Source organism: Chroicocephalus ridibundus, chromosome 8, assembly GCF_963924245.1.
Source record: "Chroicocephalus ridibundus chromosome 8, bChrRid1.1, whole genome shotgun sequence".
Classification (NCBI taxonomy): Eukaryota; Metazoa; Chordata; class Aves; order Charadriiformes; family Laridae; genus Chroicocephalus; species Chroicocephalus ridibundus.
In genome coordinates this window covers 41,350,220-41,374,610 of record NC_086291.1, presented here as the reverse complement: position 1 = coordinate 41,374,610, position 24,391 = coordinate 41,350,220, and the positions used below count along the sequence as shown (strand labels likewise).

Sequence of the window (24,391 nt, the reverse complement as noted above, 5' to 3'; positions counted from 1 at the left end):
CTCTGCAACGACAACAGTCGGGGGCGAGGCCAGCGCAGTGTCCCATGGCCACGCTGGCCAGCAAAGCACGGCACTCCGTGGCCCTCCCTGCCGCAACACCGCCCCGTGGCAGAGGGGTGCCCGCAGCCCCCCACGCCGGCTCAGTCTCCCAGAAGCCGGCCCAGATGGTTCCCCTCCCTCAGCCGAAAGCAGAAGCGCGGTTTGGGGGCAGGCATGGGAGGCCACCGTCACATAAACTGTGCCATCGAGCGTCCACAGCCCAGAGAGGAGAAAGGAGAGGAAGGACAGAGACAAAAGGGTGAGGGAGGAGGAGAGAGAAGTAGGGAGTGAGTTACCTCTGTGTTAGCCCCCCTTGCCCACAGCTCGCTCTGCCCACTGGGAGGAAGCGGGAGCCCACACTCCAGGCAAATGCATCCCTGTCCCATCCCGAGGATGGAGCATGCCACCCCAGCCAGGGAGGCTGCCATGGTCAGGCACACGGTCCACAACCCCCACCCGGGACCCTCAGTGACTCGAACCGGGGCTGCAAACGCAGCAGGTCAGCAGCAATGGTGCCTCCGACCCCAACAGTGCAGCCATTACCTGGCAGGTAGACGTCTACCGGAGGATCGCTCTCCGACTGTGTCAGGCTCCTGTGCTCGCCGCAGCTGCCGTCCTGCAGCACGTCTTCGACGGAAGGCGGGCGGCTACCTAGAGCCAGACAAAAGCACAGCCCCTCAGTCCCCAGGACCAGCTCTGCAGGGGCACGCGGTCAGGACAGGTTGAGATCTCCCACGTGAGGAAGGTCCCCAGGTCCCCCCAGCCCCACAGAGGTCTCAGGAGAGCTGGTCAGACTGGCCCAGGTCACAGAGTCGAAGAGCCACCACTTCATATGGGGGTTCATGCCCCAAAAGGCAACCAGCACTCCCCTCTCTGCCCTCTGGATGCTGACTGAGCACCAGAGGCCCATCACAAAGACACGGGGAACATCCTGCATGCCCAGTACCGTGGCCATGCTCTCACTGGGACCACAGTGGTGCACACAGTCGTCTCCCACTCCGCCATGCGAGGAGACAGCCCATGGCACAGAAAGCTCTACTTGTGTAGAGCTCACAGCATGGAGAGATGCTGAAGGGGGCCTACAAGAAAGCTGGAGAGGGACTTTTTACAAGAGCGTGCAGTGATAGGACGAGGGGTAATGGCTTCAAACTGGAAGAGGGGAGATTTAGATGAGACATCAGGAAGAAATTCTTTGCTGTGAGGGTGGTGAGCCCCTGGCCCAGGTCGCCCAGAGAAGCTGTGGCTGCCCCATCCCTGGAGGTGTTCAAGGCCAGGTTGGATGGGGCTTGGAGCAACCTGGTCTGGTGGGAGGTGTCCCTGCCCAGGGCAGGGGGTGGCACTGGGTGGGCTTTAAGGTCCCTTCCAACCTAACCCATTCCATGATTCTACGCTTGGCAAATAAACCAGTGAGATTTTTTGATTTTGCCCCCCCACACACTTCCCAGGAGAGACCCCAGTGCCTTTCTCTGGTGAAGCACAGCAGCTCAGAGATGGACTTTGGGGGCTGGATGTTTCTGAACTCATATGTTCATTCCCCAACTGTCCCCTGTCCCACCACAGCAGAGCTGGACACCAAGATGAGGTCTGGCCAGCCCCACGGCCAAGCGTACACCTACCCAGCTGCAGGGACGAGGCCTCCTCGATCTCTTCCCCTGCCACACTCTGTAAGGAAGAACAGCACAGGTTACTTCTGCGGGCTGGAGGCCTTTGCTGCGCTTGTCTCCTGCTCTGGCTGTCTCCAAAGAGCTGTGCTCGGGGCCAGGGACTCATTTCCCAGGGGGAGCAAGGGGCCACCCACCAGCGCTGTGGCACCACGGGCTGGGATGAAGGAGTTTTAGAGGCAATGGGTGCTGGAAGCCCAGCAAGGCCCAGCTGCCAGCCCTGCCCCAAACACTGCTGGGCCCGCCCAGGAGGCTGGGGGAAGGTCAGCTCTGACACGGCTCCAGCCAAGTGGCTTTCCAACGCTCCCAAAGAGGTGTTAGGGGCACAGGGAGCTTCCCTGTGGAGCCCTACAGGTAAACCAAGGCAGCCGAGACTGTTGGCTCTGGGCTACTCGTGCTAACAAGCTCATCTTTGCCCTGTCACTGAGGAAGGGATGGCCCTTCACAAGGAACCTCCCGTGTCCCAGATGAAGCCCCCCCCCCCCAGAAGAGCTCTGGCTCGGAGAAGCTCCCCAGTGGAGCACACTTACTTCTGGAGAGCTCGTCTCTCTCAGGACCAGCTCACCCCCGCTCAGTGGTGGCTGCGAGTCCGAGTCCTCAGAGAGCTTCTCTTCATCTTCCTCGTGGATTGGGGACGAGGGAGACCGTAGTGTGCTGTGGCAAGAGAAACTCCATTTGCAAGGAGCTGCAGTGCTGCCAGCACCAGGGGCCCTGGCAGATTTGGTGGCAGCAGCTCAAGTTGTCACCACCCCTGCCCTGTCCCTCCACCAGCAGCATGAGCAGGAGCTCAAATTATTGAGCTAAATTCACCAGGGCCCTCTCCAGTATCAGCTACAGGGAGAACAGCAGCAGCAGAGTTTCGGGGACAGAGCCAAGCGGTGCAGAGCTTCGGCACAGTAACACAACTGGGACAAAACTGCCTTTGCATGGAAAGCGAGAGGCCCAGGTCCCACGCTGCTCCTCACACCTTCACAGGCTCCCTTCCCAGGGGGAAATTTGGAATGGAGCATAGTGAGGAGTGCCAGGAACAAACCCTGTCTGACCCCATCTGTACGGCCCCGCGAGGGACACATAAAGGGCACCTGCAGTGGGCTGCCCACTCCACGGCATCCACACCTACATCCTCCATCACAAGGCCACTAGAGGAGGCTTCAGACAACAACTAAAGGGCATCACTCAGCATTTTGTGCTCTGAAACTCAGGTCACTTCCCTCCCCATTCTTTTGTTTCTGGGGAACTCCATGGAAAGCTGAAATCCAACAAGGTTTAGATGTCAAATGCAGATTGAGGGACTAACTGCATTGGAAAGAAGACATTTTCATCTAATGTTTGGAGGAAATCTCCTTGTTAAAAATCCTCTTTCTTTTGGTGACAAAGCCAGCCCTTAGGAGACTTAAGCCGGTCACCTCAGGCTGAAGACAGGGTTGGTGTCCCAGTTCTCTCACTGGCCTCCTCAAATTCTGAGTTAGCAGTGCTACCAGTGACTGGACCAGTCGGAGCCCTCTCCTGGCTCCCAGTGCATGTGGCCACAAGCCCTCAGGGCTTGCAAGAGGAGTGTGCCCCTCCGTCCCCATGCTGACCTATCTGGCGACTTGCTCCGCTTGCCCTTCTGGTGGCTGCTCTCCACGGCTCTGTCCATCCCAACAAGCGGTCGGCTCGCAGGCGGCATCCCATCCACCACACCCGAGTAGTTGATTTCTTCATACAGAGGAGCTGACGGGATGGAGGGGGAAACAGAGCGAAGGCCATTCAGTGCTTCCAGCAAGGAAATGGGTTCGTAGCCTGGAGGGATGTTGTCAGAGCTCTGTGGGTGAGAAAGAGAGGGGTAGGTTAAGAAGCCCTCACCAGGCTGGAAGCCCCCCTAGAAAGGGGAGGCCCTGCTGCAGCCCAGCCCTGCATCTCCCACACTGCGCTCCCAAGCAGCCCATCCCCACAGCCACCTCTCCAGAGAGCCTCAGCCCCCTTCCCCACAGCCACACACTCCCCTGGGGGTTGTAACACCAATGGTCCAGGCAAGTTTCTGGAGCTTGAGAGATTGGGCACCTCAGCAAGCCAGAATGTGGCTCAGCACCCGCCCTGCCATACAAGGGAGGTCTTTCAAGAGCCAGACAAGGAGGGTGAGAAAGCAGGTTCCTAACAAAGCTGCTAGAAAATACATGGGTTTTTTTCTCCTAAAAGTTCCTTTATGGTTCAGAGACCCTTCCAGCTCAGCAAGCACCCCACTTGGGCTCCCAGCCCTGGTACACGCAGCTGTTTGACAGCACCACCAGTGTCACCGAGAGAGAGTCGAAGGAGGGGAGCATGTGTGCACCAGCTGGGAGCTGGTCCTCGGAGCCTCCACCACTTCCACCTCTCCTATGGTCTCGGTCCTCTGAGCTGCTCACGCTGGCTCTCTGCACAGTCACCTCTGCTGAAAGGTAGGAAAGGGATCACAGAACCACTGACCTCGTAAAGGAGGAGGGCAAAACCACACCAACTCCCATTCCCTCTGTAACTCGCTAAGCTGCCAAAGGGACCCTTGCAAAGCCATTAAACCAATGCTGGTTTCCTCATGATCATAAAGATCCTGTGGACTCGAAGACAAACAGGGTTTATGCTGCAACCCAGTGGGCCACAGGCAGCTCAGCCCAGCCTGCTGCAAGGAGACGAGGTTGCAGCAGTGCAGGCTTACATTAAATTGAGCTGTTTCAGCCCTATATCCTCAGGGAGGGGGTTCTGTGGTGTACCTAAGATGGCGTGCTGCTGCGAAGCCTGTCCATGAACTCCTGTAGCTTCTCTGTGCCTGATCTCCCACTCACAGCTGCAGATGAGCCTGCCCAGCAACCTGTTCCAACGCAGCCGCTAATCTGGTGCGAGCTGATTGCTGAACTGACTCACTGGTGGTCACAGAAGGAGATAGATCTGACAGGGAGGAAGGAACGAGAGGCACCTGGGGTCAAGCATAGGCCCACATCCCCTAAATATTGGTCTTGTGATGGCTATGAGCGTGCTGCGCTGAAGACCACAGCTGGTGATTGCAAGATAACCAACGGCTGAGCAAGGAATCGGTTCACAGTTGCTGCCACCTGTAGGCGGTGGGGCCAAAAGCCACCTCCATGAAAACTCATTTCCAGACAGCAGCTCCAAGCTGCTATTTCATGGACAGAAAAGTCAGGGAGACAACCCCCCCGGCCTCGCATTTGGAACATTTTCTCCTGGCTGTGTAGACCAAGGCGGGAGGGTTCAAAGGCTGCTCCTTTTGGTTCGCTGTGGTGAAAGCTCAGAGGAGAAGGATTTCTCAGCCAACGGTTACAACATCCTCACTGCAAGTTACCGAGCTTTCAAACAAGCCTAAGAGACACTGCTGTCTCCTGGCACTACTGCACTACTACCACTACACCACCCATGGAGCCCACTGCTCCAGCAGGAGGACTGCTCGTCGCTGCAGGAGGCTTGCAGAGAGGCAGGGTCGTGCCAAGCTTCCAATAGCCTCATTACCTGAACCCAACTTCTGGTTTTCTCCAGACCTGACAAGCACAGCAAGTCATGTTCCTCATGAGGCCAACCGTCTAGGCCGGCTTGAGCAAAAGAAAACTGCAGGCTCCTTGATATGATGAAAGCTGTAGCTGCATTTGATGGGAGTACACAAAGAGGGCACAAACAGACCCTTCCTGGCCTGGGGGACACCCTCCCACCCTCACCGTTCCCCTTCCCGGCTCCTGGTCCCCCACAATTGCCATTCACACTGTCCTCAGCACGGTGTCCCAGTTACACACTGTCACACCAACTCGCAGAGGCCCCAACAAAACAAGCTCCATCCTTCCCGTTTCTGTAAAAGCGAAACAGCCCATTGCAGCCAGTGTTCCCAAACGCAAGACCTGGTCCCACCGTGCCTATCTGTCTACCTCTACATCCCAGCACCGGGGGTGGAAACCACAACAAGATGTGCCCATGCCAGACTGCCACGGGGATGAGACAAGTGCAAGCTTTTGGGTGAGCCAAGGGGACAGCAGCTTACCCACAGTCCTACAAAGCTACGAAAAATGTTTTGGCCAGGAACTATAAAGCAGACAGGCTCAGGACCTGGGGACAGTCCCTGAGAGCCAGCGTCAGCCCCTGTGGCAAGCTGCTTCCATCGCGCTTATTCCTCCACACGCAAACCAGGGAGGTCAGTGATGGTCCGTGCAGGGTGTGAGCGAATCGCCGCTAAAATGGAGGCGGCACGTGGAGCGTGACAGCCCGTGCAGGGGCACAAGTCAAACCCAGCGTGTTAGCAAGCCCTCGCATGTGTGACTCTTCCAGGTGCTAGTGATGCCGCTTGCAAAGAGTTGCTGTAGGAGCCAAGTACAACCAAGTCCACTTACTGTTTCCCTTCTAGGCTTCCTGCTGGGCAGGGAGACAGTGCTCACTTTAAGGGGTTTAAAGGGACACTGTCAAGAGAAAACCATGTTTTAAAGAAGCTGTTTCTTGAGGTTAGTGACAGGAAGAGATACACAGCATCTCCTCACCTCACTGCAGGTGACAGCACCTGCTTCCTTGCCACACCACCACACCATCCTTCACAACAACCCTTGGGGTTTCTCCCCTGCCTTATTTCTTAGCCCCAGTTGAAGGCAGCAGGGCTACAACGCTGCAGAGGACAGATGGGTAAAACCAGGCTCTTCCTGTGACAGTATCTTTCTGTTTCCATGAAAGTCTGTAAGATGATCTAGATGCAGATCTCCCTCTCCTCACTCTGATCTCGTGCGTCTCGCCAGAGCCAGCTGTGCAACAAGCACTGCTCAGGCAACGACCTGCTGCCCTCACCGCACTGGGGACATGCGACTGGGCCCCGAGGCCACCAGCACCACACTTTCCATCCCACGCTCCCTCAGCTGCCTGCCGAGCCCCCGATCACTCAGGGAGGCTGGCACAAAGAGGCCTTTCTGCCACCATGCTGAGAACCTCGATGCCAAGAGCATTTCATCAGAGCGTGCTGCCACACAGATGTGCGTGCAAGTCAAACTGGAACCCCTCCCATTGTCCCAGCTCCCACCCTGAAGTGCCCAGAGACTGCCACTTTTCTGCTGGGACAGGCCCTGAGAAATATCCTCAGACTGAGGTTTCTGTGGATTTGCTTCCTCCAAAAGACGGGAGGGCACTTGGCTAAAACCAGCCGTATTACTAATCCTCAAGAGGAGAGATCCTGGCTGTCTAGCAGGGTTGACAAGAATCACAGAATTGTTAGGGTTGGAAGGGACCTTAAAGATCATCTCGTTCCAACCCCCCTGCCATGGGCAGGGACACCTCCCACTATATCAGGTTGCTCAGAGCCCCATCCAGCCTGGCCTTAAAAACTACCAGGGATGGGGCATCCACCACCTCTCTGGGCAACCTGTTCCAGTGTCTCACCACCCTCACGGTGAAGAACTTCTTCCTAACATCCAGTCTGAATCGACCCATCTCTAGTTTTAATCCATTCCCTCTAGTCCTACCATTACCCGAAGAAAGGCTGCACTGCTCAGGAAGACCTCGCTCCAAGGCCTGAGCGCACCTCCTGAGGTCCCAGGGACGCCAGCCATCAGGCCAAGCAACTCGTGCATGCACAAGCTGCTCTGCTCAGGCTGAGACCAGTGCCCAGGCTTTGTACACGGGGTTGCGAGGTACTTACGGAGTGCTCGTCATGGTCAACACTCTGTGCCAAGACAGGGCTGAACGACACCGGCGACAGAGCTCCCGGCTTCTTCCTCACAGCCCGGATCTGCAGCAGAGCGCGGAAGGCTAGGAGAGAACAGCAGGCAGGTGACCACGCAGCCATACAAGACCAGGCCATGCCAGACACGTGCAGGAGCAACTCAGCTCGCCACAGACATGCCATCAGCATGGGGGAGCTCCATGTGTGCATGGGGAGCAGGGCTATGGAGCACACCAAGGCCAAACGCTATGGTCTGGCTTCTAGTTGTTTGGTCTATACTGGAGAGACATCTGCTGGCCAAAAACGTCTGGGTACTCATAGCCCTTGTGGAGAACAGGTACTGCCTGCCCCGGTACAGTCACGTACAGAGGTGCTTCAGGCCTGACACCATACAACACAATAACGAACACATGAGCTCGCCTCGGGCAGCACACTGCGAGAATGGTGGGGGACCTCATGTAAAACCCTGGGGTCCAGCTGGCGCTGGAAGCATCGCTCCTGCCATCGGCTGCTCACTCACTGGCCAACTCTCTGGTGGTGAGAGGCTCTGCAACAGCTTCAAACCCAGCCAGAGGGTTAGTGGCTGAACTCCTGTCTCCAGCTCAGCAATCCCTTGGTCCTCCCACCACAACAGCTTTGATCTCCACTCCCTGCCCACAGTCCCATTTTCTATCTGCAGATCTTTAATATTGTTAGTTCCTCTGTGCCAAGGGCACATATGAATGAGCCAGACATCTGTTCTGATGCAGCTGTAAGGACTTGCTCGCACACAAGGAAAAGCCCAGGCATTTCTTGTAGCACCCAGATGCTTGCAAGATCAGCCTAGAGTCAGAGGACAGAGGTGCAAACCTATCCTCGCTGCCTCTGCCCTCCCCAGAAACAGATTCCCAGAAAGTCTGACATGGGGGCACTTTCCAAACAACTACAACCTACTCCACTGCAGCATGCAGATGAGCTAATGGAAAGAGACCTGGGAGTCCTGGTGGACAACAGGATGCCCATGAGCCAGCAATATGCCCTTGTGGCCAAGAAGGCCAAATGGCATCCTGGGGGGCATCAAGAAGAGTGTGGCTGAAGACCGAGGAAGGTCATCCTCCCCCTCTGCTCCGCCCTGGTGACGCCACATCTGGAGTGCTGGGTCCAGTTCTGGGCTCCCTGGTTCAAGAAGGACAGGGAACTGCTGGAGAGGGGACAGCAAAGGGCTACCAAGATGATTAGGGGACTGGAACATCTCTCTAATGAAGAAAGGCTGAGGGATTTGGGTCTTTTTAGTCTGGAAAAAAGACGACTGAGGGAGGACCTTATCAACACTTATAAATACTTAAAGGGTGGGTGTCAGGAGAATGGGCCAGGCTCTTTTCAGTGGTGCCCAGGGACAGGACAAGGGGTAACGGGCACAAACTTGAGCATAGGAAGTTCCACCTAAACATGAGGAGGAACTTCTTTGCTGTGAGGGCGGCAGAGCACTGGCACAGGCTGCCCAGAGAGGTGGTGGAGTCTCTGTCTCTGGAGACATTCAAACCCGCCTGGACGCGTTCCTGTGCCACCTGCTCTGGGTGACCCTGCTCTGGGAGGGGGTTGGACTGGATGATCTCCAGAGGTCCCTTCCAACCCTACAGTTCTGTGATTCTGTGTAATGCTGTTCCTGTGCTTTAAGTTGTGCTACTTAGAGTCAAAGCCGTCTGGCACTTCCTCTGATAAGATCTTTCACAAGATCAGATGTTACTGCATCTTTGCCAAGTTTGAACTGTTAAGACTTAATTTCTCAGGCCAAACATCTGTCAGGCTTTTTCTTCTTTTCCTGAGAAGTATCAATTAGAAGCAATCAAATACCTCAGAGAACAAGAACAGGTAAAACACATGATCTGTCTATTTCAGCAAGAACACAGGCATTTTCTCAAGAGATTCCTATGCCTCTGTGCTTTTGAGAAAAGACATGGAATTAAGCAAGTGCTGCCTGAGTGAGGCATTTCATTTCTTCCATCTTTTGGGAGCTGAGCAATACAGGGGTTAAGCAGATCCTCCTAACTCTCCTGGCAAAGCAAAGGACTCCAAATTGATTGTTATCTCATCTCTGCCTTCCTGGTGAAGTCAAAGTAAGGTTGTCAGAGGGGAAAAAAAAATCATGCAAAGTACTTGGACAGCCCTCTGGTGGGGCTGGCTGCTGTCTCGGCCAGATACTCTCAGGATAAAGCTTCTATGTCTCCTCCTTTGGGGGATTTTCCATCTTCTTCACCAAAACACAAGAACTGCCCACATGGCGTGGCTCAGAGCACCTGCACCTTCAGATCCATCCCAAGGAGAGAGCAAGTGGCCAGGGAGGCACTGGACAAAGGGCTGTTCTCCCATGTGCTCTCTTCCTTCCCTCTTTTTGAGGACAGTTATTTTGGGTGCCAGGAATCTCCAGGTGCCAGCGAGAGCAGGAGCATGTTTGATGCTGAGCCTTGGGGTGGGGTGCATAAAATACACACTCCCTCTCACAGCCTGTACTGACTTAACAGGAGCCGCAGGAGGGAGAAAGATGCCCTTGTTTCCTGGGCACATACTCACGCAGCCTGCAGATGGGGCAGTTGTTGGCCTGGTAGCGCAGGGTGTCAGCACAGGAATTGCACAGACAGAGGTGTCTGCAGGGCAGAATGAGGGTGTCACGGAGGTCCGACAGGCAAACCACACACTCGTTGCTGTTGTCACTGTTCTCGTCATCCGAAGGCTGCAATCACAGGCAAGAGGTTGGCATGTGAATGGTAAAAGCCACGCCAAACTGCCACGGGACTCTGGAGCATGGGGAAGTTTCCCACCCAAAAGGCTGTGAGAAGCTGGCATTCTCTTTCCAAAGCTCTCAGCAGGGGTTTCTCAAGGAGAGCAAGCTCTAGCCCACACAACCCTGCTACAGACACTCCTTCCTCTCAGGGCTCTGCTCTGAGCTCACTAAGGTCAGAGATCTAGGCACTGCGCTGTGAATTCATGGCGTAGCTCTCCTTCCCCAGAGCTAGGCTGTGCACAGAGGGAGCCCCTTTGGGGTAGGGATCCCCTTGCCTGAGGGGGACCAAGAACAAGCTCCCGTCTGCCAGCCTGGTGGCTCCCAGGGTCAGCAGGGAAGCTGGCTCTTTGGCAGTCCAGCCTTTTTGCCCCATGTCCACAGAGAGAGAGAGCAGCCCAAAAGGAGCTGCTTGCTGACTGTGGCAGGCAGCAGGTCAGGCCGCCCCAAGGCTGGACAGAAGGAGACTCTCCAGCCATGTCTAGCCCAGTTTCCACAGGTCTTTTGAACAGTGATGGAGTGAGTGAGTGGTTCTCCTGCTACAACATCTTCGCCAGTCTCCTCCGCTGGCACAAGCTTCAGTGCAGCTGCAGGAGAAGCAGCCTGGGATGCTCACCTGCTCACGGCTACCCTGGTAAAGAGGTCAGTGTGAACCCGTGAACGTGCATGACACAAGTCTTTCAATCACTCAGAGCCCCACAAACTGGATTACAGCCACTGAGCAAGATGTTGCTGGGAGGAGAAACCCACCCTTGAACCACAAGAACTCTCTTCACTGACACTTGAGAAACCCCACTGATGCCATGGAAGTTATGCCAGAGCCCACCAAACCGATGACCCATCATGGGCCACCCTCCACCTTCACCTGGTCCCACTTGACGAGGCCCCTTTGGTCACCAGGGCTAACACATGCTATACCACGTGCAACTTTGGTGTAAACAGCAATATACAGCATCTGCTGCTGTCACATCCACCCCCAGCCTGCTGACTATCCCCACAAAAGGCTGCAAGTCTGTCTCCCCTGTCACATGCACTCCTCATTTATTTTGGGAGGCAGGGAGGGCAGGCTTTTTGCTTTCCTATTCATACAGTTTGATAAGTATACTAGGAAGAACAAAAATGGGCCCAGGCCACTTGTCTGATAGGCCACAAATGTGTGATTGCTAAATCAAAAGAATCATCAGAAGACCTTGGGGAACCCAGATGGAAGCCTTCGATCCTCTTAAATAGATCCTGTGCAAGAAAAATCTTTGAAAAGACTTCTCCCTCCTGCCTCCTCAGGCGCTAACTAGTGGCACAGATAGGTAGATATCACAGGATGCTTTGGGCAGGACACAGCATGGCTTGGATTGGAAATCCTGCCTGTCTTGCTCTGTGGCTACTCCTCTGTTTGCAAATCACGCACTACACACACCAGAGCGGTCTAATCCTGAAGCCAGCACTTGGTACACTCTGCAACCCAGGTGGCAGCAAAGGGCAGCTCTACATAAGGCTAAAGCAAGCGTTAAGCAGTCACGTAATCTGCACGGGGATGTGCAGCAGGCTGGGATGCAGCAGAAGCTCCTGCCTAAAGACAGGCAATGTTTCTGGTTAAGGCATTTGCATACACTTCCCTTAGTGATGCTGTGCTCCCTCCTGCTGGGGATGCAGGCTGCTCTCTGGACACTGGCATGCCCTAAGGAACTCAGTTCCCTGCATCGCTACAGGAATATGCAGCCCCCCTCCCCAAAACAGGAGAACATGAAGGAGCCACAGGAGCAAAGCAGAGGCACAACTGCCTTGACTGCAGAGAGGCAGTGACACTGGCCCACGGCTGTCTCTACAGGCCCTAAAAATCAGTGCTCTGAAACGCCCATGGGACACCGATAGCTTTCTCACCCAGCAATCCCTGCCCCAGGGAACATCTTGATGAGTCTCATGCTACCTAAAATTATCTCAGCACAACTCCACTGACTGTTTGGGCTTTACAGCAGTGAGGACCTGCCATCCTCAGGCTTCTTCAGTGCCTGCAGGAATGACACAGACTTGACAATCAATCTGGGAAGCACCTCCACGTTGCCCAGCCAGGTCCCATAGTTAAGCTCAAAAGCAGAAGGTAGAGGCTGGAAATCCACAGCTCGGGGAGTAGAAGCTCTCTGAGCACCTTTACCTTGGTCTCTTGGTTATTTTTGTTCTCGATGCCGTAGATCTCCTGAAGCAGATAGCTCACCCGGTCAACCTAGGGAAGAAGACAACAGTTGGAGTGACAGATGCTCTGTCGTTGCTGTTTCGTGATCACCTCCCCTCCTTCTCCATGTCAAAATGTCCATGTTATCCCCACAACAGTCAGATCCCCTACAGCTAAATGAAAAAGTTAACAGAAACAAATATCGCAAAGGATAGTTGAGAGAATGAGTCTTTCCTTGCTCAAAAGTGGTGCCTGTCCTGTCTGGTCTGAGCAGACTGGCCACTTCCAACACTATCAAAATCATCTACAAAACAAGTACTCTGCTTGTCTCAGAGATCAAAAGGGAGTATGAACCCATAGCTCAAATAAGACGGAGGCAATCAGCTTTCCACAGTCCTTTCCTTCTACAAAGCACTGCTTAACTTTAACCAAGATGAACTTCCACCCATCTTTGTAACCTCAGGAGAAGTTCTGCCACCAACAGATCGTTACTGGCACATCAATGGCTGCACATCACTCCCTGTTCATCACCTGGGAGCATAAGGTCAAGCTACCAGAGACAGACAAACCATCTCCCTTAGCATGAGAAGCACTCGAAGGACAACTTTAGTGCAGTATCATTTATTACCATCTCCAGGCCCTTGGTGGCACCTCTAAATTGGGGTGTGTGGTGGCAGAAAGTGCTCCAGGCACAGTGAAAGCTGCTCACAGCCCCAAACCTGGGGCTGCCTTTACACAAACGCTGGCAGCTGCCCGCAAACTCCCCCGAGCAGCTGAATTAAAGCAGTAAGAGGTAAGAAAGGCTGATAGTCCAAGTCCCAGCAGAACACTGTGGGGTGTTTTCTGCTCTTCCCTAGCTTAGCCAGCAAGTAGAGACTCTAGCCTCTACAAGGATGCACAAAGTGTCCCAAGATCTGCTGCTACACAGCAGCTTCCCCAGAACAGGGCATGTTCCTCTGCACAAAACCCTGCAACAGGTAAGATGGTGAAGGGGTTGCAAGGTATCAAACTGACACATCTCATGAACAGGGGAAGGAAACGCTTTCCTGTCACCTCCAGTAACTGTCCAGTTGACACCATGCAGTGAAGCCAAGCCACTGGGAATCCAGTGCTTCAACAGCTCCTCAGTCCCAGGGGTTTTGCCATTTACACATGTAATTTGCCTCTCTCCTCGCCTTTTGTCAAGCCAGGTGCTCAGAGGAGCAATGGCTCTGCCATGGGATTTCAGTGCTGAAGGTGACATCACACGCCAAGATAGGGGCAGGAGCTAGCTATATCCAGCCCGTTTGCCAGTTCAGAAATGCTCTGAGCTGGGATGCAGCAGCTTGAACAGACTCATTCCAGAGTCGCCCCGTTTAACTCAGCGTGCAGCTTACAGACAATCTGTTCTAGGCCCACATTTCAAGGCAATGAGGTCAGCTGTTGGACTGCTGAGCAAAATCCTCCGCAGTGGCTCACAACTCACCCAGGAAGTTTGGGAACAATTATGTGGGAGATGTCCTTTTGTAACTCGACTTTTCAAGCAGAGGCTTGTTACAGCATCCCAACTCCTCGGAGGATCACGACGGGTGACAGCGAGTGCAGAAGCAGTCAACTCAAAGTACAGAAGAGGTCAGGAAGGAAAAGACCAGTCTCTTCAGGAGTCTGCATTTCTTTTGCTGCTTGGCTTTAAAACTCACCAAGAAGCTTGTGTCCCACTAAGAAAAGGGTGAGCAGTGCAACATGGCTCTTACTAGAAAGATCTCTAGGTTTTGAAAGAGGAGGAGGAAATAATGAGGAGGTGATTGTACACAATGCAGTCCTTCACCTTCACGCTTCTCCAACCCATCCCGCACCACGTCATCCTTCCAAAGGCTTCTGTTGCTATATACAGCCTCAGCTGATGCACACAGGAGCCACTGGCCAAGTCCAGGTCATGTTTTTCTGCTGATCCATCTGTTTGTATTCATCCATGCCGAATTTCTTTAAACAGGTTGGTAAATACATTATAACTGATCTCAGCTGAGAGAACAAAGCAGTTCAGCTCATTAGCTGCTGCTTCCGCCTCCCAAAGAGCTTTAGAGATCAATGCACACAAAAGGTACCCGGCAATGGCAAGGAGAGGAAGGCAAAAGAAAAGGAGCGATGGGGAAGAATGTAAAGTGTTATACAAATGGTTTACTTCAGACATTAGTCTATACCTATGCTCTTATGGGTGCAGACGCCATCTCAGTTTCAGTGGTACTGTGTGTTCTTCTAGCAAGAGATACTCCTATTTTAATAGCCATAGGAGAGAACATAAGCGCGTTACATTTCACAAACTGCCAATAAAAAAAAAAAAGTACCCACGACCAAACACTGAGTGGGAAGGTTACACGCTCTGCCAGTACAGACAGACAAGCACACACTGTTTCGCTGCAGGAGTCAGCTAACCATACTGTGGTAGGGTGGGAGCTTCCCCAGAGAGCACTTCCAGCAAGAAAGCCCTCCATCTGGGGAGCCCAGAGTGCTAAACGGAGAACGGTACACACACTGTGCTAGTGTGCATGGTAACCCAACACCGACTCGGAGAGCTCACAGCCATGTAAGCACCGCTTTAAAAAAAAATTAAAAATACTTTTAAATCTCCCCAAAAACCCACAAGCAAGATAAATGAGCGGCTTTTCATCAGCTCACAAATGCTCTTCTCTGATCAGAAGAGTATGCGAGAAGGAGGCACCACTGGCATCGCACTGCTCTGCTCCCTCAGTGCTCAGGCAGCCTCTTCTGGATGTTCCACTACAAACCTGCCTTCGCGTGCTCGATAGACTCCTTTCCGGAACAGTCTCTGTCTGTCTCTATTAAAAATACTTGTGGGATCCAGATCGATCGACTAGCCAGGAGATCACGCTGCAACACAGCCAAGTTAAGCACCAAGGAAGGGAGGGGAGCGCAGGTCAGTCTGGGACACACAGGACTCGGAACAGACGTCAGGCTGGAGCGGCGAGTAACTCACCACTAGCACTGGGACAAAGCTCTGGCAGCGAGGGCTGGTATTGCTGCCAGTGGGCACGAGCAAGTCAGAAGGACAGGCTGTAAGTCTCTGCACAGCGCTGGTGAGGCAGACAGCAAATTACCAAACGCGATTTTGATATATGATTAACTGGTACTGGTTTAGTGGCTCTTTTCTGACCTGGGGACTGGAAGGAACATCTTAGAGCAAAAAGTGTCTAATCAAGGCATCTTCTTGGGAGTAAAAGGCTTTTTAATTCAGATCAGAAAACACAAGCCATCAACCGCGAGCAGCTGAAGTCAAACACATTTAAAGCAGAAACACAGCATGCATCTGAAGGCGAAGGGATCGACCACTAAAATCTCATCTCTTTCCCCATGACACTTCAAGCTGCTCCTTGCAGCAGGACTACTACCAGATTTCCTTTCAGAAGCTGAAATTCTTGGCAATCTTAGTTTGCAGTTGCTTATATATTTCTCTCTGTGAAAGACTGGATGCAATTTCGATCTTGATAAGGCGCTACACAGGTTCTGCGCATCACACCACACCGGGATGGGCTAAAAAAGGTCTTCAGATCCCTGATGTTTCCATGTTTACCAGTCTCCCTTCTTCCCTTCCCCTCATAATGTGTTCAGTCCGGTACGTAAATAATAGCTTCAAAGCAAGACTATGTCTGTGACTGCTCAAGTACCAGGATACTCGCAGGGGACAGGTGAGATGAGCCAGAAGTTCTCAGTCCCTGAGACTGCTCCGAAGATACCTTGGGCACAACAAGGAAGCTTGTGCAGCGAGAAGACATGCCTAAGATCCCTTAATATCTTAACACACACCCGTGGGGAAAGCCAACAGTTTCAGCCTCCAGGTAGGACACTGGGAGCCTGCAAAGACACCATTCAACACTGCAAAACACAGAACCTAAGGAGATCGGGCAGTGTCAATGAACAGATACGCTTCACACTACTTAACGCATACAGCGCTTAACCTCACTTATGCAAATCTAATTTACTTACACCTGTACAGACATGGAAGCATCAGTACTATGCTTTGCCAGTTTTGTATTCAAGCACCAAATGCCAGCAAAGCAGGAACGTGTAGGGAAGATTGGATCTGTAAATAATGCCTGCCTCCCTGAGGAGCACTAAGAGACCATGCACCACGGCTCTGTCAGTTCCACGCTGACGTATTGGTTCCCCCAACACACATCTGGCCCAAGGTTAAGGGCTGCCAGCAGCTTGCTTGCCTTTGCTTGTGATATTTGAGCCAGCGAGGTGAGATCTCAGGCTCTCAGTGAACTAACACTGAAGCTTCCCACTGGGTATAGCCGGGCACCTGTGGGACATGTCTTTAATCAAGCAGTAGAGAGGAAAAAAGTACTTACGATCTGCTTCTGTTTTAATGGCTTCACAGAAAAACTGCCATCAACGTGCTAGCAGGAAAAAAAAAAGAAAATGCATTAAATAGCTGAACTGTACAAATTGAGAGCAAGACAGAGTCACGATCAGAGTTGGTGCCTGCTAGCTAAGGGGAGGGTGGTCCATGTATAACCAGGACAGCCTGAATGACGATCATTCCCAGCAGAGTTAATGGGACAGGGTACTGGAGTGCTCCTTGTCTGCTCCAGTGCAGAGTTAGTTGAACTTGGCTCAAGTTAAACCTGGCTGAATTGGGTCAGAGCATACACAAAAATCCACTGGCACACTGGATGCTCTCAGGCTGCAAGCAGTCCAACTGGGTGCAAACACGTCTTCAGCAAGTCCAGCCAGGGCAGGGGATATTCGTTAACACCCTAAATAACATCCAGTTACAGAGCCACTCGTGAGGCCAGGGCCCCGAGAGAGCAGGGGGCTGGCGTGAGGCTGCGAGCAAGGCTTGTCCACTGGATGGAGTCAGAAACAAGTCACACGTGCTCCACATTGCCATCTTCAGAGCTGCGGTGACCGCCTGGAGCCTTTCATTTGCTCAGCGGCAGCAGGTACAGCTGGAACAATTCTGTACATACCTGGTGTCAGGTGACAGGAATAACGTGCTATTTCCATTTTCTCCATCACCCATGAGGGTCAACTAAACCGAAAAAAATAACTCTCCTGCCATAGTCTAGAGAGCACGAAGGGAGACTTAGGGGGAATCATGGCCCCGCCACTGTGAACAGCTGCAGATGCACATCTGTTTGCTGAAGCAGTTTCCGAAGGAAGGGACAACAACATTGCACCAAAAGACAAACCAGTCCTGTTTTCCAGGCAAACACAAAGTGCCAAGTTTCTGCCTTTGGAAGAGCTGCAAGGCCAGACTACACACAGCATCAAAGTTACTATTCTGATCGTAAAGATATATATAAATAGCAAGCTATGAAGGCCACTGGTCTGTCTGCCCTCTGAGCATGCCCTGGTGATCGGCAGCACTGCTTATTAGCAAGGAACTCCTCCGGATTTATGGACCTACACTTCAAAAGCTGCAGTTATTCTAAGGATGGGGAATATATTATATAAGGGAGGAAAAAGAACTCAACAAGCACTTTGCCCTGTGACTTTTCATTAAAAGAAAGATTTTGATCTCATTTTAAGCATTCAGTGGAAGATTAGAAGTAAGAAGTGGCCCCACCAGACAGCATCTCTCTCTCACAACAAAGACTAGAAAAAGAAGGGAAGCACTTTGAATCCTTGAGCTCAGACCTGGACACAGGACATAATCCAGCATTGATGGAATGGCCTGAGCAGCTTTAGTTGGTTCCCAGTTTTGCTGCATATCTTGTTCAGCTCCCTAAACATTACGAGGGCTTTTGCCATCACCTTTGTGCATCCAGAGAGCTCAGAGGTTCTGCACAGAAGGTGGAATTTACCTTTAATCCTTGAAATCCTGCTTCCAAAGCTGCAGCAGTTCAAGACGCTTTCAAATCTCATGACGCAGAAATTTTCCAGACCTTCACTTCTGCCCTCATGCTAATACATTCCCAATACATGTGAATTTTCCTACTTTCTATAAGATGCTATTATCATGTGCTGGCCACGGGATGCTAGAACGGGAAGCTGTGACAAATCCAGGTCCAAGTGACCTGACCACAGAGGCTGGGCTTACTGCAACAGCACTATGTTTGGATAATTGGAAAATAGCAACTAGATACACACCTTTGTAAGTAAAAATCATCCTCACATCATCAAGATCCAAAGCCTAACCTGAACCTAGCTACAACCAAAAAGCTATGAAGGCAGTAGCCAGCAGAGCACAGGCAAATGTCACAGATGAGGAACGCAAACATGCATAGAATGCTTCAAAATCAGGCTGTAACACGCAGAAAGGTGGTGGTCTCATCTATTTTTCTCTCCTCGGAAGTGGCTGAACAATAATTTCACAAGGCTGGGGGGTCTCCACCTACAGTACTTTCCCACCAAGATGACAGATGGGCTCCAAACACGACAGCCTTCCCCAAGGACCCACTGCCCACACTGTCCTCTGCCAGGCACTGCTGAACAACGACTGAGGGATTCCAGTGTATTTTGGTTTTCCAGATCAGCTGGAGAAGGAAATCAGAAGAATAACATCCCTGCCCTAGTCCCAGGGGTGCTGCAGCTGCCCACTGCATTTCTGACAGATCTCTAATTGCCAGGTGTAGAGACAGTGCTCAGAGCAGCCTTTCTACCACAGGAAAACTCATTTTCTTCATGTACTAAGTCCAACAAAAAAGCAACCTAGAACACGTAGAGCATCTTCCAGCCACAGGGCTTCCTTAGGACTGACTGTGCTTCCCGTGCTCTCTGACTCAGTGTGTCACCATCCGCATTATGCACCTAGGAGGAACAGAATAAGACCTGGCAACTTGCTCAGGGATGCAGCAGGAAGCAAGCAGATTGAGAAACAGAAGTCAGACACGTGCCAGCCTGGAAGTAGGGAATTTCTAACATTGCAGCTAATTTCTAATGCTGCTCCCCTCTAAATGCCCAGCTCTGCTCCAGCATCTCTTGCCTCACCTTAGCATGGCAGAACAAATATCATTTGCCCAGGATACGTGTCTATGGTATTACCACAACCAGACAAAATGCGCTACAGTAACGGATCTTGCAACTATTTTCAGAGTCCAGTTATCATGGGAAGAGATTTTATTATCAAGGCTTGTGCATACAGCTTGGCTGCATCTTACCATGTAGGTAGTGGTCAACTACATCAAACATGCCACCGAAAAGCAGTGGAGCTCAAAGTCTTTATGCAGGATGTATCCTAATTCTTTAAAAGGGCTTGGTCCTACGTGTAAACTAAGGTGGAACAGGGTCTGGACACAGCAGATCCAGTTCTGCAAAGAGATCACGAGGCCCTGGAAAACTGCATGGCCGCAGCCATGGTCAACACCTTCCACCCTCAAACATCACCTGCCCTCTCCCCACACACAGGAAACACCGGCTACAATTAGCTGAGTGACCGTCTCAGGTACAAATGATAATTACGGGCTACACAGGAGCTGCTGCAAGCAATTATTTGTACTACAACAGCAGTCAGGAACCCCAGTCACCGGCCAGGGCTCCATTGTGCTAAGTGGTATATAAATACAAACTAATGACCCATGTAAATGTTTACATATACAAGGACGGGGACAGAGGGGAAAAAAAGAACTCATTTACCTTTTCAAACGCAGCGAGAAGAACATGGGCATGACCCGTCACCTCAACCACCACTGCAAAAAGAGAAAGAGCAGTCCTGGTTAAAGCCTGAAAGCAGCACAAGCTTAAAACTACCCTGAGCTGAATTTTAGTCCATTTACAATTTCTAAACAGCTACCTGTTCTATTTCCATCTCCTCTTGCAATTTGAAACTTTTCTTATCTTGTCATCAGGTTGGTTCCTCTCACACTCCTGCTGGGCTCTGTGGTGGGCCCTACACAGACATCGCTTTGTTACCTTGGGTGCTCCAAACTACCCCACTTTGTTTCCAGAGGTTGGAAATGGAGAGTAAAACAAAGAGCTCAGCACGATTTCACTCTCCCCTCAAATTCCTGTTTTTAATTACCTGAGTTTATCACAGAGATGAATAAATCCATCTGGTTTAACATCACTTGGCAGCCCTTCCAGCTCTGGTACTTATCACTCTATTTCACTCTAATCCTACATGCTTATAAAACATTTATTTCTCCTACCATTTTTGGACAGTGAAACATCTCTGTGCAGCTCTCTGATTTTTTTTCACCAATGACAAAGATCATGTCTTCCCTCTTACAAACTTGAGGCTTCCCTCTTAATTGAACAGCATTGAGAAGGGGCTGTCAGAGGTTTCTGTACTTCACTCATGGTTCCCTCAGCAAATAAAAACACAGAATAGAGGAAGCTGAGATAATCCCAGTCTCCCTGGCTCAAGACTCTTAAGGTTCTGCTGAACTCCAACTGCTCGGATGCTTTTGCTTAATTATGTTCAGACTCATCATATGGAAATGGGAGATGGAGGTCATGGAGGAGTCACCAAAGGAAGGGAAGGCCCGTAACCACCTTGCCCTGCCTGGACCGACGAGTACACAGGCTGCACTCAGCACGTGCAGAAGAGCTGGCAGACACTACTCTCAGCTGAAGGAAGCAACTCCTCTGTTGTCTAAAAGGGAGAGGAGCTCAAGAGCTTCCTTTGGGCACCCAGAACAGCAGAGACAACAAGAGGAACCATTCACCAGACTACGGCACAGAGGTCATGTTTGGAAACAGCAGTATGTGGGAGAAAAGAGTCCATGCCTGCAGATTTGTGGGGTGACTGTGATTGACCATGGCAATTTGGGTGCAATCAGGAACATAACAGCATGCAGGAAAGAGGGCTAAAACTGGGAATTCATCTGCTCGCTCCCTTCGCTGGCAGCCAAGAGCAAGGCTGTTCTAGCTCATTCCAAAAATGAAATCCAGGTCCCTCCCTGCAGTTTGAACAGCTAAGAGATAACAGGCATCGCTTCCCTTCGTATCCTTCGTGGTGTTGAAACAGCACGTGCGACTGGAGCGGTGTGACCCATTCTGTGCGGCACCTTTCCTCCCCAAGGAGTTTCTGTACCTTTCCCCAAGAGTAATCCCGTTGGCAGGAACGGGAGAGGGATAACGTTGCAGGCTCACATTCTTCACGGCATGCAAACATCTCCTGGCAGAATTCAGTCCAAACCAACATCTTGCTGACTGCTATTTTAATTTGCCATTCAATTTGATTTAACACAAGCAGTTACAGACCAGACGTAATTTTCCAGGTGCTCCAAACACACAAGGCCAGCACGCTTCCAGTCCCATCCGTTAAAAAAGAACCAAAATACACAACAATTTCCTCAAATCTTGCTCAAGTGTTGCATATTTTTGTGCTGATATTCTTTCCAGGAGAGGATTTAAAAGCAATTGCCTTTCCAGGTTATTAAAATAGATGACAGTACACTATTGGCTAGGAGTGGGCATGGTATGTGCATAAATGTATGCTTCCCATCCTGCCTTCTGTTCTATTTCTGGTCCTTCTAGGCATGCCCAACACTAGAAAGTACAAATACCTTGCCAAAAGCTCCATAAACAGAGGAAGGTGGTTTATATTTATGGTCAAGAAATATACATATATGTCAATTTAACTAACAGTGCCTGAAATCACTAAAAATAGGTGCATTTCAGAAGCAATTTCCTTTACGTTGCACTGTGCTTTGTTAGTCACACTTTAAATTAGTTCATCCAGTTCTGTTTCACTCTGCTCAGAGGACTGTAAAATAATGCAATGAGTTTCTGGGCGTTTTCACATCTACAACATAAGAAACCGAGCAAGTGACTGCACTACACAATGCAATCAACAATGGATTTTTTTCCTTTCTAATTATTCTTAAATTTTTGTACAAAACGTTACAAAATGCAGAAGTGAAATGTGGATCCATCCTGCTGACCACAAGAGCCCCCAACTTTAGAGAAAACGTGACTTCCTTGTGTCCTTTTTATCGCTAACACCCAGAACGAGCGCAAACACACGGAGCCCAAAAGCACACACCCCCTACGGAAAACACTGTGCAAGGTGAGTAACAAACCATTTACTGGATTTTCCCTCTGCAAAATGGCAACGTGCTTTAAAAAGAATCAGCAATATTATTTCTCATCGAAGGTTAAGCTCTTTTGTTATAACCATTCAGCACCCTTCTGAAAAAGCACAATTTTAAATTGCTGAATGAAGCTGTATTTGGTTAAACAGTGGCCTGAGCATTTTAAAGCCATTTCTTTTTCTCTGACCATTCCTAGGGGAAGGCCCACCCTACACTTAGCTATAGTTTTTAGGAAGACAACTTATCCCTCAAAGAGGGGGAAAAGACCAGCGGTCTCCTTGCCTTAAAAACTGCAAATGCACAACCCAAAGAGAAAGGAAGCAATTTGCTCCAATTTATGCCTGGCATTTGTGGCAGAGCCAGGAGCTCTCCTAAGCACTATTCCAACACTAAATATCTGCCCGTTTTTCCTGTAAAAAATGGAGGCTATTTTTAAAAGCATGTTTTTATGTAAGAATCCGTGGTTATCTGGGCCTTTTTAATACAGGGAAGGTAAGGTGAACTCCTGAAATAGTTTTATTCTGGAAAGGCTCCCCAGGCTTTTGCTACAAGTAAAATATTTTCACCCATGCAGGAGGAGGCCTGCCCTGAAGGAGTCACCTAACCTCAAAGAGAGCTAGAAGAAGACCAAGACCAAGGGACCTGTTGGAGCGGGTCCAGAGGAGGGCCACAAAGATGATCAAAGGACTGGAGCACCTCTCCTGTGAGGACAGGCTGAGAGAGCTGGGGGTGTTCAGCCTGGAGAAGAGAAGGCTCCAGGGAGACCTTATAGCGGCCTTTCAGTACCTGAAGGGGGCCTACAAGAAAGCTGGGGAGGGGCTGTTTGCAAGGGCCTGTAGCAATAGGACAAGGGGCAATGGTTTTAAACTAGAGCAGGGCAGGTTGAGATTAGACATTAGGAAGAAGTTCATTACGATGAGGGTGGTGAGGCACTGGAACAGGTTGCCCAGAGAGGTGGTGGAGGCCCCATCCCTGGAGACATTCAAGGCCAGGCTTGATGAGGCTCTGAGCAACCTGATCTAGTTGAAGATGTCCCTGCTCACTGCAGGGGGGTTCGACTAGATGGCCTTTAGAGGTCACTTCCAACCCAACACATTCTGTGATTCTGTGAGCACACCACCATGCTTACCGTCCCCTTCATCCACCACCGCTCGGATGACCACAGGGAACACACCACGATCCAAGTCAAAGTTCAGCTGAAGGAAAGAAAGGAGACGAGGTTAGACAATTCACACCAAGCTTGCCTGAAGACAACACGTGGGATAGCATTAACGTCAGAGGAATGAAGGCCCCTTGGTTCGAATGGGGCCCTGGTCTTAAATGGACACGACAGAGCAGGAGGATTTAAAATTCAGGCACCAACTTTGAAAGGGAGTCAACGAGAATAACCACAACATATATACATTGACGTGGCACTAAACACCAGCCATGGCTAGCAAAGCAAAGGATCTCCATTTGAATTTTAGATGGTATTTAATTCTCACCAATTCACGTATCCTAAGAGTCTCCTGAGCAATCTGTAGTAGGACAAGTTTCCCAGAATACATCTAGTGCCAAAGATGTCCCTGCCCACAGCAAGAGGGTTGGAACTAGATGATCTTTAAGGTCCCTTTCAACCCAAACCATTCTATGATTCTATGATTCATTCTACGATTTGCTTGCGTATAGTAGGACATACTGGTTATAGCACAGCCGTACACATTGTGCTCCCTACACCACAAAAGAAACCCTGACTCTTGTATGAAGTTCTTGAAGACAAAGAGAAAAATCTGTAAAATTTCAAGCTCATGCAACACTCTGAGGAAACACCGGATTGATTTCCATCTCTTGGCATGCTATGACATTCAGGTCCTTGACCTTCTAATCGGCAAGGGTGAAAAATGTAAGATCTCACTTGAGCGCAAGGAAAACAGACTCAATTTCTTCCTTTGCCCTGCACTTCATTAAAGCACTTCAAAAGCTCCATGTCATCTTACAAACACAAGAAAAATGGAACCTTACAAACACTGTCCTACGCCAGGAACGGAAATGGCTCAGAGACTGGATTTCTGGTGTTTTCTGTTAATTACTGACTTGCTTTTTTTTTTGTCTCATCTCTTGCCAAGAGAGAAAAAGATGTCATTTCACCATGGT

General features: G+C 50.8%; 1 protein-coding gene across 4 annotated transcripts in view; it reads right to left on the bottom strand.

The window, feature by feature from the left end:
• The window catches only part of MGRN1 (mahogunin ring finger 1), a 58,243-nt gene that overhangs the window by 1,046 nt on the left and 32,806 nt on the right, over nucleotides 1–24,391 (bottom strand). For 2 of the 4 annotated variants that reach the window (XM_063344016.1, XM_063344014.1), the window contains exons 6-16: nucleotides 23,388–23,454; nucleotides 19,857–19,909; nucleotides 16,628–16,675; nucleotides 12,261–12,329; nucleotides 9,904–10,063; nucleotides 7,330–7,439; nucleotides 6,044–6,109; nucleotides 3,281–3,504; nucleotides 2,231–2,354; nucleotides 1,656–1,701; nucleotides 583–690 (exon numbers count right to left, since the gene is read on the bottom strand). In XM_063344016.1, the coding sequence (XP_063200086.1) occupies nucleotides 583–690; nucleotides 1,656–1,701; nucleotides 2,231–2,354; nucleotides 3,281–3,504; nucleotides 6,044–6,109; nucleotides 7,330–7,439; nucleotides 9,904–10,063; nucleotides 12,261–12,329; nucleotides 16,628–16,675; nucleotides 19,857–19,909; nucleotides 23,388–23,454 (1,075 nt within the window). The remainder of the gene's footprint in view (nucleotides 1–582; nucleotides 691–1,655; nucleotides 1,702–2,230; nucleotides 2,355–3,280; nucleotides 3,505–6,043; nucleotides 6,110–7,329; nucleotides 7,440–9,903; nucleotides 10,064–12,260; nucleotides 12,330–16,627; nucleotides 16,676–19,856; nucleotides 19,910–23,387; nucleotides 23,455–24,391) is intronic. The other 2 variants (XM_063344015.1, XM_063344017.1) reach the window with 1 other exon arrangement.